The sequence below is a fragment of the Pseudorca crassidens genome, chromosome 11 (assembly GCF_039906515.1).
Source record: "Pseudorca crassidens isolate mPseCra1 chromosome 11, mPseCra1.hap1, whole genome shotgun sequence".
Taxonomy (NCBI): Eukaryota; Metazoa; Chordata; class Mammalia; order Artiodactyla; family Delphinidae; genus Pseudorca; species Pseudorca crassidens.
This window is the reverse complement of record NC_090306.1, coordinates 87,466,128-87,483,933: the sequence shown is the minus strand read 5'-3', so window position 1 is coordinate 87,483,933 and position 17,806 is coordinate 87,466,128. Positions and strand designations below refer to the sequence as shown.

General features: G+C 45.7%; 1 protein-coding gene across 1 annotated transcript in view; it reads left to right on the top strand.

Annotated features, from left to right (window-relative positions):
- Positions 1-17,806, top strand: part of PAH (phenylalanine hydroxylase) — a 72,181-nt gene that overhangs the window by 28,948 nt on the left and 25,427 nt on the right. The window contains exon 4 of the mRNA XM_067697742.1: positions 8,063-8,151. Within this exon, the coding sequence (XP_067553843.1) occupies positions 8,063-8,151 (89 nt within the window). The remainder of the gene's footprint in view (positions 1-8,062; positions 8,152-17,806) is intronic.

Here is a 17,806-nt window from a genome sequence, read left to right as displayed (position 1 = left end):
CGGAGGGATGCAGTACGGAAAACAACACACATGGTGCCTTGACTCACATGCCTTATGGTGTAGGAGGTAGTTGCTGTTTGGCCATGTCTATGCAGGGACAGGGAAGTGGGCGTGTGTCAGGAGCACCTAGGAGATACACTGAAGTCATTCTTGGGCATGGTGGGGAGAGGGGGAGCAGGGCCAAGGAGGGGCTCCTGGAGGGGGACAGACATATGGAAAAGGCTTTAGATGCATTCTGTTTGATCCAGTGGAGGTTGTCTGTAACTCCAGCTGTAAGTAGCCAGTAGTCAGATCTCAGGGCAACGTGAGCGCTCAGAAAACAGAATTCAGTATTTGGGAATATGGTGGACAACCTGCCAATAGGCACGTTTATAAGATAAGTGACATCTTAAAAAGGCTATGAGGAGGATAGCTCCAGGTTAGCTTGGTGATTGGAATAAATGCCCTTTTCTTTATTCATTATTTCCCTTGTATCTTTCACTCATTCCATCCATTTATTCATTTCCACTCCATTTCACTCTTTACTTCCTGCTAGGTTCCTTTTATTCATCTGGTTCTCATTCTCATTTTGACATGTGGACGGAGAGATCAAAGGCTTTGCCTGGGCTGTCAGTGATAAAAGTGGGCCCTGCCCTACCACGCCTCGGCTCCATCCAGGAGGCAGGGACCAGCTTGGCTCCGTCGGCCAGCGTTTGGGTCACCTGTTCTCGCCAAGACCTTCCTGAAGGGCGTTCCCTCTTCAAAAAAGAAAATAGAAACTCCTTAAAAGAGAAAACTAACCCCCTCAGACGTCTTCATCTGTTGTGATCAGCACAGCAAAGACTTCTCTGCCCAGCTGGAGGCCATCGGAGGCTTCGGAGGGGACATCCAGGAGCCTGGGAAGAAGGGGTGCAAAACACCCTTCTATTTTGGGCCTAGGAAGCCGAGGATTTATGGCTCTCCCTGAGACAGCCTGGAGACAGAAGTCTGGGGCAAGCCTGGGTGCCTTGTTGGCGACACCCTGGGGCTGGTGGAGGGAGGGGGTTAGATAGGACCCAGGCTGCACCTTGAACTGCTATAAATTTAATGGGCCAGTTCTGACCCGCTGGCCGGGAAGCAGGCTCCAGCCAGGCCTGGGGGCTGCGGAAGGCTTTTGCTCCGGAACACCCCTGAGCCAGCCGCCCCTCGGCGCCCAGGCTGAGCAGTTGACCCCGACTTAATGAGACCACGACGTGGGTGGGTGTCCAGGGCCAGCTCTCCCTCGGGCTGCTTCCCTTGGAGTCAAATCAATATTTATTAATGATCCGCACCCCGCCCCCACCCCGGATGTTTCTTTCCTCACAGAGGGCCTCTGTTGCACCAGCCTGCCCAAGCCATTCATTAACTGCGGAGCCCCGCAGCCCGCCAGCCCGTGGAGGGGCTCACAGGGGCCAACCCACCGCGGATGTATTTGCAAAGGTCATTAATGAGCTAATCTGATTTAACTTTTCAAAACAGAGGCCTGGGTCGCTGGGGTCAGTCTGGATTCCCGGCTTTGTGAGTGAGACTGGGTGGGAGGGGAAGGGCCTGTGAGTGTCACTGAAGAAGAGAAAGGAAATGTGAAGGTGTCTTTGAGGAACCGAGGACTTAGGTGTTAAATAGTTACCTCCCCTAAAGCCAGGGGGGCTCGGGATGGAAGGTGGTGAGGACCCGAGGCTGTCCTAGGGATTTTCTTCAAGCCCCTCTAAATTCCTGTGTTAGTTTGTCATCTCCTTCCCCTCTCCAGGCAGGAGAACAGAAATCTAAAGTCAAGGGCCGCTCACCTGCACCTTATTCTAAACCAGCCTAGCACAGCTCAGCGCACAAGTTCAGTGCACAAGCTACAGGGTTCGGATTCCCGCCCAGCCGGTGCTGTGATCTTGGACAAGTCGTTTCATCTCTCTGAGCCCAGTTTGCTCATCAGCAAAGCGGAAATAATCGTGTCTACCCCCCTAGGGTTACTCTGAGAATTGAAACAGACAATGGAAGTAAAGCGCTTAGCGCAGCATCTGATGTATGGGAAGCTCACAAAAAATGTAACTTTAAAGGAAAAATAGGTAACTGTGACTTTGGGGCTGGGGAAATGAGAAGAGCCCAGGTGTCGAGGATGGAGACACAGGTATGAGCCCTGCCCCTGCCACCAGTGGCCTGTGGAACCTTAACTTAACCAGACAAGTGTCCCTGGGACTTTTTTTTGAGAGGTTCAAGTGTAATGATGACACAGGTCTACCTACTGGGTATCAGTGGCTTCTCATCCTAACCGAAGAGTAGGTGAGCGCGTGGCTGCCGCACCTGTTTCACGGATGAGAAGCCAGAAACTCAGAAATCAAGGAACTTTCTCTGTGGGAGGGATGGGTAGGAAAGCTGAAACTTGAACGCAGACCTACCGGCTTCCAGTCGGTTCTCTGCAGTCTCCTGCCTTTAGCACTTGCCGTCCGCACCCTGTTTTGCTTCCCAGCTGTGCTCAGCTGGGCCTCTTCCCCAGGCAGTGAGCCATGGCAGGACCTTGGTCCCCCCTGACCCCCCAACACCCAGAACTTGCCTCTCCTGGGTCTCATTTCCTTAAGCCCTGCTCGTCCCTGCTCCCCAGGCTGACAGCTGGTGAACTACTTCTCTTAATCGTCAAGCCCAGCCTGGGTCCTCTTTTCTACTGCAGAGGCTGTACCCAACGGCGGCCGCAGGGAGACAACACCTTAACCTCACATGAGGTCTGGGGAGGGGATGGGGGAACCGATTCAAAGGTAGGACTGGGCTGCTGCCTGGAGAAAGTGTGTAGCAGGCCCATCCCCCCTTATTACCTGGCTTTCTCTAATGATAATAATGATCACGATAGTGATAATAATACCAAATACTCATAATGTGAGTATCTGTGCCAAGCACTGTCCTAGCTCATTTAATCCTCACACACTCGGAAGTACATACTCTTACTATAGCCGTTTTACAGATAGGAACCTGGGGAACAAAGGGGTTAAGTAATTGGCACAAAGTCTCAACGTCTCAAAGTAGCCCAGGTGAGATTTGGACCCAGGCAGTCTGGCTCCAGAGTCTGTGTGACTATAGCCACAAAGCTTTGCCACTTCTCTAGCCTGCTCTGTGCTGGGCCTTTTCTGGATGATCATGGGGCCCAGAAGCCACTGAAGGCCCCTGGACTTGGGTGAGCACCCCATGGCCTCGCAGTGCCCCCTCCCCGGGGGTCCCTGACAGTCTCCCTGACTAGGTCCTGGGGCTTGCTAAGCTGCTTCGACCTTTGCCTTCTCTTTGTCAAGACTTGAATCCTTTGAGTCTTTGCAGCCCTCTCAAGTTCTCTGATATTTTTTTCCACCAAGAGGTCTGAACCAAGCCATGTGGCCCAACTACAAAGTGTTTTCCCTTTGGAGGAGAGAAGAAAAAAAAAAAGGTCAGCCAAAGCTGAAAATATGCTGCTCTGCTGCCCTCTGGCGTTCAGTTGGGAGCCGGCCAGCTTGGTTCACCCAGCTGTGAACCAAGGCGGGGACAGCAGGGCTTCTCTCCGGAGTAGAGCCCTGTTTCTTGGGTGAGAGAAAGGGAAATGGTGGGGGCCATGCATTTTGGATGCTGAAGAAATGCAGTGGCTCTACTTCCAGAAACAAGCGAGGCCGACACATTAATTGACTGGAAGTATCAATATATTTTCATGTGTCCCCTGGCCAGCCTCAGCCCTCCATAGTTGGAATATGAAACCCAAAAGGGATTGCAGCGGCTAGTGAATCCCCCAGCTCGAATTTTATACAGGGGGAAACTGAGGCCCAAGATCAGGAATCCTGGTAACATCAGAGCCAGATTGAAAAGGAGCTTGTAACTCCAGTCTCCCTTCTTTCCTCCTCTTCCCCTCCTCCTTTTTCTTCTTCATCATCATCATTAAACTTTTTCCCATCCTAATTGTAAACACCGATTGAGCACTTACTGTGTGGGCCGGTCACTCTGCTAAGATGTGTCCCATTTCCTATAGCATTTAATGCATGCAATGATGGCAATAATAGGGACAGTTTTAATCCATTTTGTGGCTAAAGAAACTAAGGCTCTGAGCGATAAAATGCTCACTCAGTTACACAACAGAGTAAGTGGTTGACTTCCTGGCCTTGCGGGAAGACTTTCTACTCTGCTCCCTGCACTATATTAATGGCAGAGTAAAAAGAAAAAAAAAAAATCCCTGGAGCTTGCAGCTGAATAATACTAGTACAGACATACCTCTTCTGTTGTGCTTTGCTTTACTGTGCTTCACAGATTCTGTGTTTCTTACAAATGGAAGGTTTGTGGCCGCCCTGTGTCAAGCAAGTCTATTGGTGCTATTTTCCCAACAGCATTGGCTCACTTCCTGTCTCTGCGTCCCAATTTGGTAACTCGCACAATAGTTCAAACTTTTTCATGATTATATTTGTTATGGTGTTCGGAGATCAGTGATCTTTGCTATCACTGCTATGACTCACTGAAGGCTCAGATGATGCTTAGCATTTTTTAGCAATAACGTATTTTTTATTTAAGGTATGTACATTGTTTTTTCATACATAATACTGTTGTACGCTTAATAGACTACAGTATAATGTAAACATAACTCTTATATGTACTGGGAAACCACAAAATTCACGTGACTCACTTTATGGTGCTATTCTCTTTACTGCGGTGGTCTGGAACCGAACCCACAATATTTCCAACATGAGTCTGTATTTACTATGTACCAGACACTGTTCTCAACAAATCACACATATTAACTCTTTTAAACTTATGTTGTTTCTACAAAGTATACTTTATTATCCCCACTTTACTTATGGGAAGACTGAGGCACAAAGAGGAATAATCTGTCCTGGATGCCACAGAGGGTAAATATAGAGACAGCATCCAAGCCTAGGCTGTGTGGCTCTGTTATCCAGGCCCTTAACCATGACCAGTCTGTGTCTCCCTGAGGCAAATAGGGAACCAGATCTGGGACAGATCTAGGAACAGACTCTGGCTATTACAGTCCCCTTGAGCCATGGCAAGGTCGTGTCATGTCTCTAGTTCCCTCACCCTGGGGTCTGGAGACGCAGGATGTTATATAAAATAGTATCCCCATCTCCTTGCACTGCTTTGTTCTTCTTCAGGAACTTCCCGGCATTGTTATATATTTAAATTTATTTATTGTTTATTCCTTGTCACCCTCACTAGAATATAAGCACCACAGGCATGAAGACTCCACTGTATTCACCTCTCAACGTCCAGTGCCTGGTAGTAGGGGATGCTCAGTACATAATCATGGAAACGCCTTTGGCAGGGCTAACGGCCACCCCGCCCCCCCCAAGTCAGAAAGGGGTACAGCAGGAAAGGGCTGGGGGCAGCTGTTACTGCCAGAATTATGGATAATTTTTAGGCAAAAGAGAGACTATGAACGAGTGGGGATGGGCTGCCTTGGAAGTGAGGTAACAGGGCGACAACATGCTAGAGAACCAGGAAGGGTCTTGGAGGAGATCCCGAGTCCTGGCTGACTGCAATAGGATGTCCTTCCTCAAGCCCTTCCAAACTCAGGTAAGGAATAGACCCCATTTTCAGTGCTGACAACAGAGGTCCATTGTGCAAGGGAAGGCACTGGATTCAAGGAGAAAGAGAAGCTTGAGGAGAATTCAGGTGACAAAGTGGGAAGTCAGGTCCCATGCTAAGTGAGCAGAACATGGTGCGGAGTCATCCCAGACTCCAAAGTCTAGCCTTTGGGACCGCAGAGGTCCATGAAGAGACTTCCCTCCCTGTTCCTCAGTTTCCTCTTCTGTAAAATGGGGATACTAATAACTCCTACCTCATGGGCCCGTTAGGAGAATTGGGTGAGGTACGGTATGTAAAGTGTTTAGGACGGTGCCTAGCACGCAGCAGGAGCTATATAAACATTAGCTGGAATTACTACGTCTGTTCCCATTATTACTATCATAGGGAGCTCACCTTGAGAAGTGGGCCGGTTTTAGGGGCATGGAAGCCTTCAGGTGGGAAACTGTAAACACAATCGGGCCGTCAGGCTCCAGCCCTCACAACCACTGTGCGCCCCACCCCCATACCTGGCAGGACAGATTTTGCGATCCAGAACTGAGACCACAGAGTCATCCAAGCCCGAGTTCCAATCCTGAATCCACTGTTTCCTAGCAGTGGATTTGGGTTTGTCACTTAGCCTCTCTGTATCTCAGTTTTCTCATTTATAATATGAGCAGACCAGCAGTACCCACCAATAGTACAAATACTAAGTAAAGTATTTAGAATGATACTCAGTGTTAGTTTTTATTACTAACATAGGAATTAGAAAGCTTAGCATCTCAGATCTATGGAAACGAGGCTCTAAATGGACCGTCATTACTGCTATTCAGATAAGCATCTTCTTTTGGTGGAATGCAGCTGATTCCCGTCTGATGCCGTTGTTATTATAGACCATGGAAGACAGTTCCCCACTCTGGCCACTAGATGGCACGCATGTTCTTTCCTGCCCCACCCAAGCAGGGCCAGAATCAGAAATAACGTGCAAGAGATGGAAAGCTACCTTTTTGTGGGCCACTCGGCTGCACCCTTTGCCTGCATTCTCATTTACACCCCGCAACAATCCCCAGATTAAAGGAGATATTTCACCAAAAATGCTAAGCATAGAGGCTGGCACGTGGTAAGGTCTCAAAAAATGTTTGGGAGGCTTTCTATTGCTGTTGCTGCTATTCTCCGTTTCACGGAGTTGGGACTGAGACACAGAGAAGATGAATAGGCAGCTGGGGCCGAGATTCTAAGCCAGACCTAACTGGCTGTAGGTTCAGCATCTTTTCCCCTAAACTTTCCTCCCTCCTTTCCCTCCATGCACCTAGAACTACAGGGCACTCCTGCCTGGTTCCTGACTGCTTGGAACTTACAGTTCAAAATGTCCTCGTCTGTTCATTCTTAGGATGACGCCACTCCCAGTGTGTCTTCTTTCTTGAAGGCCACACACATTTAGGAGCTACCACCTGCGCTTCGCCCTGGGGTCCCTCTGCAGGACCCAGTCACTGTGGGTCACACAACGCAGACCCCATCTTCTCTCCCACTATGCTGCTGCTTCAGAACAAGCCCACAGATTCTTAGGTGCTGCAAGGCATCGTCAAACTGCCGGACTGCATTCATTCTATGTCACCGGTGGCTTTCAAATTGGCTTTGGCATCAAACGGTTTTGCTGGGGTCCCTGGGGGCCCTTTTGGGAGGGAGACTCATGATAGGAAGATGGGGTCAAGAGAAGAGAGCTCACGGGCTCATCTGTGCTTACAGTAGAACAGCTCTGTTTTACCTAATTTATATTCCGGAATATGCCTGAAACACATATTACATGAAATATTCTGCTGCTACAGTAAACCTTCAAAAACCACTCCACTATGCCACGATAGGTGGAAAGGAGACGAATTTTGAGATAATTCAGAGAAAATTTCCAGGAAAGAGAGTATGTTTAGGAATGTGTTTTCAAATTAGTTTCCAAGGTGCTAAGTGAAATAAGTCAGACAGAAAAAAAAAGTTAAATACCGCATAGTATCACATCTAGGTGGAATCTTCAAAAAGAAAAAAGGTAAACTCATAGAAACAGAGAGTAGATAACTGGTTGCCAGGGGCTTCAGGGTCGGGAAGTAGGGAGAGGTTGGTAAAAGGGTACAAACTTTCAGCTATAAGATGACTAAGGTCTGAGGATCTAACGTAAAACATAATGACTATAGTCGATAACACTGTATTGCAGCAATGAAATTTGCAAAGAGAGTAGAATCCTCCCCCCACAAAAGATAAATATATGAGGTGATGCACGTGAATGGGGAGAATCCTTTCACCACGTATATGTCTATCAAATCCCCATGGTATATGCTTAAAATACCTTAAATTTTTGTTGATTATACTTCAGTAAAGTTGAATAAGCAAATAAGTAAATAAAATCAGTTTCCAAGGAAAATAAGATTTGACTTTCATGGGTTAGCTGACACCCCACTTGCCACCACCGTGGACTTTAATTGGAGCTGGTCCCAAGCTTCTGATCTCAGTGAGGCCTTTGGCCGCGTCCTGCCAATCTGCTGCTCAGGACTTTGCCCTTTCTGTGTTGCAGTGCCCTGGTTCCCAAGAACCATTCAAGAGCTCGACAGATTTGCCAATCAGATTCTCAGCTATGGAGCGGAACTGGATGCAGACCACCCCGTGAGTCATGGCCCCTCTGATGAGATTCTGTTAGTACCTTCCCTGCCGCACCGGACTCCCCGCCCTTCCTTTGGAGCCATGTGTCTTTGTTCGCTTGTACCACAAACGTTTATTGAGTGCCTACTTAGACATCTTCAGCAACATCGTTGTCATGGTTACTATTGTTGAAGCAAATACAGATCATTATCTACATCCAGAAACTATTGTTTACGTATCATATATGTATGTAAGTAATGTGTATACACACACACACACACACACACAAGCACACACACATATGTAAATTATCTTTATTTCTGACTTGGTCCAACTCCAGAGGTTTAAATCAAGCGTTCGGGAAACACTAAACTACTAACAACTCTGCCAGGTACGGTGGAGCTGTAGGGAGTGGTGACACTGGAACTGGATTTCAAAGCCTGAGAACAAGATGCTAGTCCAATAAGGAACTGGGAGGCTTTAGGAGCTGAGGGTACAGCATATGCAAAGGCTCAGCATTCTGAAAGTATCCGGAATATTTGGGGAATGGCTGGCTGACGTGTTAGGTGTGAGCGTTTGAGAGTGTCAGATTATGAGCCTGGGCGGTGGGTTGTGGTCAGAATTGAAAAGATCTGATGTATCTGACAGAGAACTCGGACTGTGTCCCGTGTCCTTTAATATTTCTAAGTGAAGGACCGGGGTCAGGGATCTTAATCATTCCCCTTTTCTAGGGCAGAGGGTTCCAGGGAGGAGCAGCCCGTGGGTGAGAAATGCCACCATCATGTTGATGGTCTTTTATTCTCTGCCCAGGCAAATGGTCCCTCAATCTTTAAATGACGTGGAAGCTGTTTTCCTTCACCAAAGCGATGGTTACTGTAACTTACTGGGAGCCTCTGCATTTCATCAGGACTCTGTTTTCTTCTTCCATTTATGTGGTCTTTACAGTTGAGCAGGTTGTGAACTTGCTCTTCACAAGGGCTCTTTTCAGTAAGCAAAACAGACGTTCCCATTTTACAGACAGATTCATTAAGGCCCAACATGAGTAAATAAATTTTCTAAGGTCCCATGCTGAACTTTGGATTCTTTGACTCTTACCTCAGTGCTCACGGTGCCTGAGGACAAACATCTAGCCAGTGACAGAAATTCAGGCCTCTTCACAGAGACAAAGAGCAAGCTATTTTGGGGGTAGGCTGGCCTTTTAAAATATGAACAGTTGTTGTTCCAATTCAAATCTTAAACCCCTTAGCGTGGACTCGAAAATACAGAAAAGCATGAGGAAGGGAATGAAGACCATCCATAATCTCTTCTTTTATCTTATTTATTTTTTATTTCTCTTTTTTCTCTTCGTACTATTCTGCATTTTTTTTACACTGAGAAGGTGTTTTATAAACAGAAGCAAAGGTGAATTTCCCCCCCTGCTCCTAGGCTTCAGAACAGAAAAAACAAAAATCACCTATTACACTGTCCAAAAATAATCGATATTTTATTTATTTAGACAGACATGAACATATATGTGTTAAATGCAGTGCCACAACTTACTAACCAGCCCCCAACAGCGAGCTCGTAGGAGGTTTTCAGTCTTTCACTGTTACGATAATTTGGCAGTGAATCTTCCTGCCTGTGTGTGTGAACTCCCAGAGCTTCTTTGATTCTTACTTGTGAAGTTACTTAATCTAAGGATAGAAATTGGATTTCAGGCTCCCCACCTTTATTTAATTTATTTATTTATTTATTTATTTATTATTGGAGTATAATTGCTTTACAATGGTGTCTTAGTTTCTGCTTTATAACAAAGTGAATCAGTTATACATATACATATGTTCCCATATCTCTTCCCTCTTGTGTCTCCCTCCCTCCCACCCTCCCTATCCCACCCCTCTAGGTGGTCACAAAGCACAGAGCTGATCTCCCTGTGCTATGTGGCGGCTTCCCACTAGCTATCTATTTTACGTTTGGTAGTGATATATGTCCATGCCACTCTCTCGCTTTGTCACAGCTTACCCTTCCGCCTCCTCGTGTCCTCAAGTCCATTCTCTAGTAGGTCTGTGTCTTTATTCCCGTCTTACCCCTAGGTTCTTCATGACATTTTTTTTCCCTTAAATTCCATATATATGTGTTAGCATACGGTATTTGTCTTTCTCTTTCTGACTTACTTCACTCTGTATGACAGACTCTAGGTCCATCCACCTCACTACAAATAACTCAGTTTCATTTCTTTTTACAGCTGAGTAATATTCCATTGTATATATGTGCCACATCTTCTTTATCCATTCATCCGATGATGGACACTTAGGTTGTTTCCATCTCCGGGCTATTGTAAATAGAGCTGCAATGAACATTTTGGTACATGACTCTTTTTGAATTATGGTTTTCTCAGGGTATATGCCCAGTAGTGGGATTGCTGGGTCATATGGTAGTTCTATTTGTAGTTTTTTAAGGAACCTCCATACTGTTCTCCACAGTGGCTGTATCAATTTACATTCCCACCAACAGTGCAAGAGGGTTCCCTTTTCTCCACACCCTCTCCAGCATTTATTTTTTCTAGATTTTTTGATGATGGCCATTCTGACTGGTGTGAGATGATATCTCATTGTAGTTTTGATTTGCATTTCTCTAATAATTAATGATGTTGAGCATTCTTCCATGTGTTTGTTGGCAGTCTGCCTATCTTCGTTGGAGAAATGTCTATTTAGGTCTTCTGCCCATTTTTGGATTTGGTTGTTTGTTTTTTTGATATCGAGCTGCATGAGCTGCTTGTAAATTTTGGAGATAAACCCTTTGTCAGTTGCTTCATTTGCAAATATTTTCTCCCATTCTGAGGGCTGTCTTTTGGTCTTGTTTATGGTTTCCTTTGCTGTGCAAAAGGTTTGAAGTGTCATTAGGTCCCATTTGTTTATTTTTGTTTTTATTTCCATTTCTCTAGGAGGTGGGTCAAAAAGGATCTGGCTGTGATTTATGTCATAGAGTGTTCTGCCTATGTTTTCCTCTAAGAGTTTGATAGTTTCCTCTCCTGCAAAAACTAGAGGTAAAGTCGGAACATTTGGATGCCGGTCCCATCTTCCTGGGTAGGATGCAACCCAGTCCCATGGGGCCCTGGGGATGGCCAGTGTCGTACAAGGAGAAGCTTTACATCCCCTTTGACGAGTCAGTGTCGGGCCGTTCTGCCCTGGGAGCAAAGCATCTCCAAAAATACTGTTTCTAAGAAAAGCTGGCCACCCTTGACCCCGTACCTGGTATGGGCCCTGTCGGGTGTTTTCTCCTCTTCCCCAGCTGCCTCCTCCTTCCCTGTCTCATGTCCCATCTGTTGGTCACGTGCCTGGCTCACAGGGAACAGTGGGGGAAGAGGCCAGTCCTCAGATATGGCCTGTTCCCTCTCTTTATCCTCATGTCTCCTCAGAGGCAGTCGGGGCTGGACTTAAAACTCCCCTGGAATTCATTGTCTTTACAGATCCAGCCCATGTCTTTGGGTCCCTGGGCTCTCCATGTCATGCATTTTATCATAAAACTATAATTTATCAGGTACACAGTCCCCCTGACGAGGAGGCCAGGCTCTCTCTGTTCCTTCCTGTGGCTTCTCATCAGATCCCGGGAACTCACGGGCCAATGTCAAGAGTAAACCCTCCAGGGTGCTTCCCTGCAGCCTCTGGGCCTCATGGGGCCTGGCCCAGCCGTGAGGAGTGGCTGGGGTGTCCTCCCCGAAAGAACCCTCCGTTCCTTGTGGTCCCCTGTTGTTCAGGATGACCTCCCCCTGACCCCCTGCCCTGGCAGCGTGCGCTGACATTGGACCCAGCAACTCACTTCAGGGCCTCCAAAACAGCCGCTTGGAGAAACGAGGCCAAGGAAGATTGTTCCTGAAAGGCAGGGTAAAGGGCATTTGCCTTTCAGCTCACTCGTGAAGCGGGACCGTGAAATGGGGTAGCTGACCTTCTTTCTTCTGCCAGCAGTCTCCCGCCTTCTCTCCTTCCCTTCTTCCTTCCACAAACATTTATTAGGCGAATGACATTCACAGCTAGCATTTCTTACACGTGGACTGTATGTCAGGCACTGTGCTAAATGTTTTATCCACATTTTCAAAATTTAAATGTTAGAACCATCCTGGGAGGATTGTATTTTCTCATTTTCAGAGGAGAAATCTCAGATGAAGAGGGCTGTGTGGCCTCACGTGTATGTGAACTGTGTCCCAAGCCGCGTAGAGGAAAGGGGGTGGAAGTGATTCCTAAGACATGGTTCCTGCCCTCCAGGGGCCTTCAGTCTCGGGGTAGAGCAGCGAGGGGTGCCCACTCTTCCCAAGGGATGCCGGAGGGGACTGGGATACAGCTTGGCAGGCGGAATTCAAGTGGGTCTGTGGGATTCCCATTTCTAAAACGGACTCTCCTTTCTCTGACCATCTCCCAGCCTCTGTGCTCCTGTTCATGTCATTTCCTTTCTCTGGGACACTTTTCCTTATCCTCTCACTTCTTTCCCTGCTGGCAAACCTCTCTTCATCTTTTAAGGCCCAACTCATATATCTAGGTTTCCGTAAAGCCTTCCCCCTACTTCTTTCCCCAGGCCAAGCTTTTCACACTGATGCTGCAGAACTGTGCGCACTGTGTTTTATACTTTGAACACAGAGCATCAGATCAAAATAAATTCACTACCTCATGGGACTTCTACAAGGGTCATGAGCATGATTCTCAAATTGCAGTCTTTGAAAAGAAATTCATGATCAAAGGGAGAAAGGCTGTACCCTAGAACCTCATTTTAAGCATTTACAAGTCCCATTATCTCATTAGAGGCTTTGGAAAATCCTGTAAAAATGACACCCATTCAACCAATGCCCCTTAAGTTTATTTACCCATGGAACCCCTTTTTCATGGAATACTATGCAATATTATCTTAAATGGTAAGTGTTCCATGGGACACAGCTTGGGTGATATTTGGTTAAATCATAACACACAAAGTACATGATTAAACACCAGGTTTAATGAGTCAGACAGCATACAGTATCAGTTCTAAGTTCACTATCAGTTCTAACGTTCAGTCCAGTTGGGGGACTGGCATGGTTAGGGAGGACTTTGGGAAAGAGGGAGATCTGATGAGCCCTCTAGTAACAAGGTCAATAGGGCCAACTGTTTATCAAACAACCCCCAAATCTCTATGGATTAACCCAATAAAAGTTCATTTCCAGTGTTGGTCAATAGGGAAATTGCTTCATGCAGTCTAGACAGAGACCAAGTCTCCTTCCATCTAATGACAGAACCCTCATCTGGGTCCTGGAAGCTGTCTCCATTCTCCCAGGCATGGAAGAAGAAAGTAAAAATTATGCCTGGGAGGTTTTTATGATCCAGGATTCAAGGTGACTCACTTAGCTTCACTCGAATTCCACCGACTGCAGCTCAGTCACAGGGCTGCTACTTCCTGCAAAGGAGGCTGGGAACAGTGGTTTAGCAATGTTCTCTGAAAGTAAGGGGGCTCAGATCTTGGGGAGCACAAGGAACCTCTGCCACACAGACCCAAACCCCAGAGCTCCCTCCTCCAGTTTCCCTGGCACCTGCTGAAGATCTGCACAAGGGGAGGCTTTCTGGTGGAGAAAATATTAGCTAATAAACTGCTTTTCTGGGTCTCTTTCTACTTCTTGATCTAAATCTCTCAAACTGCTCTGCAATCTTTCAAGGCGTGGATATTGATTTTCCCTACTCTCCAGAAAGAGCCTCGCTCATCCCCAAGAGCAGGTCTTTCCAGTACGTCTCTCCTTCCCTCTTCCTTTGCCCATCCATCCTTCTCCACCCGAGAGTCCTGTCAAAGTCTGTTCTAAGGATTAGTCAGCTAGCTGAGTCATCAAAGACTTCCTTTAAAAAAAAATTATTTATTTATTTGGCTGCGCTGAGTCTTAGCTGTGGCACAAGGGCTTTTAGTTGAGGCATGCATGCGGGATCTAGTTCCCTGACCAGGTATCGAACCCAGGCCCCCTGCATTGGGAGCATGGAGTCTTAACCGCTGGACCAGTGGGGAAGTCCCTCATCAAAGACTTCTTGCACTTCTACTAAGCTGCTCTGTCAAAAGCATAATTTTTAAAGAGATACAGGTAGAGACTGAACATCTGTCTAAAATCCATTGACCTGGTTAGTAAGTGAAACAAGATGACAAGGATGGTGCAAAGGAAGATACAAGAGACCAAAGCATATATATGGTCATTGAAAAGTAGGACGCCAGAATGAAACTGAAAAGGTGAATACACATGATTAACGTCCTATAAAACAATAAGCCATCACCATGAGTGTTTTCTATTGGAAAGAAGTCATTTGCAACTTGATCACAAAATAAATGTTTTGCAACTTACCAATCTTCTATAAGTCAACATCTAACTTTGAAGAGTTTGGGCCTTACTAAGTAGTCAATTGCACATCAAACAAATACACCTGCCCCTAGAGCATACAGTGAGCTTGTTAGCCAGTGATCTAATAGGACTTTGAAAACGCACACAGTAATTTTTTTTGCCTAAGTTTTGCGCAATTTTTCTTAACAGTTCCTACTCAGGAGTATGCTAAGTACGCTTTGCCCTGAAAATCCAGTGATAAGTAAGGTAAACAGATTCCTGAGTTTAGTAATTATTAACAAATATAATGATTGAAAGGAGAAACACTCAATTTGCCGAGGGAACTTATTGTAGAGGGAAACTAATAAACTTCAGGACAATCAAGGTAGGTTCCTAAAAGCTGAAACCAAGTTGGAAAGACCAAGTAGTAGCTTGTTAGTCTGAGAGAGTGTGGAAGAGTGTTCCAATCGCAGGGAACAGCATGTGTGAAGGCCTTAACATGGGGAAAAGCATAGTGTGTTCAAAGAATTCAAATAAGACTGATTTGGATAAATTTGGAGACGTAGTATACAGGCAATTGTAGTTGGAAACATAGGCAGGGCTAAATCACGTACAACCTTGTGCACAATGTTAAGGATTTTGGACTTTATCCTAAAAGTGGTAAGAAGCCATTGAAAGTTTGTAGAGCAGAGAGAGACCCTACCAGGTTGGTATGTTGTAAGTCTCCTTGGGCTGAAGTGAGGGAGGGGGTTATGAGGAACAGACAAAGAAAGGCCACTTGGAAAGTATTTGTAGTAGTCCAGGAGAGAAATGATGGGGGCCTGAATCAAAGTGTAGCAGTGAGGGCTTCCCTGGGGGCGCAGTGGTTGAGAGTCCACCTGCCGATGCAAGGGACACGGGTTCATGCCCCGGTCCGGGAAGATCCCACATGCCGTGGAGCAGCTGGGCCCGTGAGCCATGGCCGCTGAGCCTGCGCGTCCGGAGCCTGTGCTCTGCAACGGAAGAGGCTGCGACGGTGAGAGGCCTGCGTGCCGCAAAAAAAATAAAAATTAAAAAAAAAAGTGTAGCAGTGAGATTAAAGTAAAAAGGATAAACTCAAGATATTTGAAAGGAAAAATGGACAAAAATTATCAAATGTGAAGAGGAGAGAGGTAAAACAATTCCCAGATTACTGACTTGGGAAGTCAGGTATCAGAATCTTTTCCAGGACAGTCTTCTTGGCCTTATTGGTGGTGACCGTGGCCAGCCATGCAGAGTGGGCAAGAGGAGGGGTTGTGGTCAGCGCCGTCCTTGTCTATTGACTTGCAAGTCTTTGGTGAGTGTCTATGGCGTGGCGATGGCAGGTACTTAAAAAATACGACTTAGAACTTCTTGTCTCCTGTGTACCATCCTTCCTCCAGTTGGTGTGGGACTGATAGAATGCAGAAAGACTCTCACTATTGCCCTAGATGCAAAATAAATCGCAAGGTAAGAATTCGGCAGGTGCTCTTTTAAAAGCCCAGGGATGGGTGACGGGACTGAGTGAGCCATTCCAGAGTACATCCTTTTCATATTCTGAGCCAGACTTCTCAGCTTGTGGATTTCCCACCATTGTGCACAAATGCATCATTTTTTCACTGTCTCCTTTGTACTCGGAATTTTACATGATACCCTGCTTACATTACCTAATCTAATCCACCCGACACTGCGAGGTAACTACCGTTACTAGTTTCATTTTACTGATGAAGAAACTAGGGCTCTGAGAGGTGAACTAGCCATCAGGCCATGCTCCTAGGGATTGAATGAGTGAGTAATCCAACCCAGTGTGTTCAACTTCAGTAGTCTAAAGATGGCATTTCTGAGGTTTCATCTCTGCCATGATATCAAGAAATGATAAAGATCTCAGTCTAGAAGAATACTCACTCGGAAGACTTTTCCATATGGTTACTATCCCCCCAAAATCCCCGCTGAAGCAAAAGCACAGACTTCGACACCACAAGTAACACAAATGCTGAGATTAAGGAAAGTGATTGCATGTGGACCGCAGGTGATGTTACCACTTCGCACCCTGTAGAATTCTCTCCCCTTTCTCCCATCCATTTCTCCTCTCTTCCCCCTCTCCCTCCCCACTCCTTCACCAACAATATATTTTCCTGTCAAACATACTTGGTTACATGCAGTGCGACCAAAATTGCTGCTATTAGCTTATTTGAGACAGGATGATTAGTCATCACCAACTGTAGCTTAATTCAGAGTGTATTCCACATGTCTGCGGAGGCCCGTGGTCACCTGGCAGCCCAGAGGATGCAAGACCCAGTCCCTGAGAGATGGACCCCAGACTTTCGCTGCTAACTGAGAGAGCAAAAGTCTGTGCCGCCTAGTTGGCAGGGTCCCTTCGCAGGCTGATAATGAACTTCTTAGAAACTTGAGCTGGCAAAGGACCACGGTTAGAAACCTTCCCATATAGAAAATCTCTGTATTATATTATATTTGGATGTGTTGATGTAGCTCAGTGTATGAATCTGCTGTCACCTCCCAAAATAATCTGAGATGGATTTTTAATATTATTTTACTTTTCTTCTAATTATAAAAGGGGTAGGGATAAATTAGGAGGTTGGGATTAACATCTACACACTACTATATATTGAATAGATAACCAACAAGGACCTACTGGATAGCACAGGGAACTATAATCAATACTTTGTAATAACCTATAAGGGAAAAGACTGAAAAAGATATATATGTATATGTATGTATAACAACCACTGTGCTGTATACCTGAAACTAACATGATATTATAAATCAGTTATACTTCAAATAAATAAATAAAAGTGAAACAATAAAATAAACTCAAACTGTAAAAAGGAAAAAGAAATCCACACTCACAGTAGAAAAATTCAAAAGCCTAAACAGTACAGAAGAATAAAACAGTTCCCATTTTCATACCTTTTGTTGGATTTGGTTGTATTTATTCCATCATTTCATTTTTATGCTATTTATATAATCCCTCTGACACAGTTGATACCTACTGGATATATAATTTTATATTAAGCTTTTTTTTTTTCACTGATGGAAAAGTCTTTAAACTGCCTAGACAAAGTACTTTGAAGATTAAGATAAATGGGAAGAGAAATTGCAATGGGCATCCCATTCTGGAGACAGTATAATGAAGTGGAAATCCACTGGGTAAGGGAATTCTTCACTTGTCTCCCTGGTTACCCATCTCAGCCCTCAAACCTCAACTTTCCACCTGGCTAGGACCAGAAAACCCAAGTGGAGGTACAGGTTCTGCAGTTTAGGGACCCTGGGCAATTGGCTCTACGGGCTTCACTTTCTTCATGTCTAGATCAAAATACAAATACAGATATTCTCCAAGGCACCTCACAAGCGCAAAAGTCTATGCTT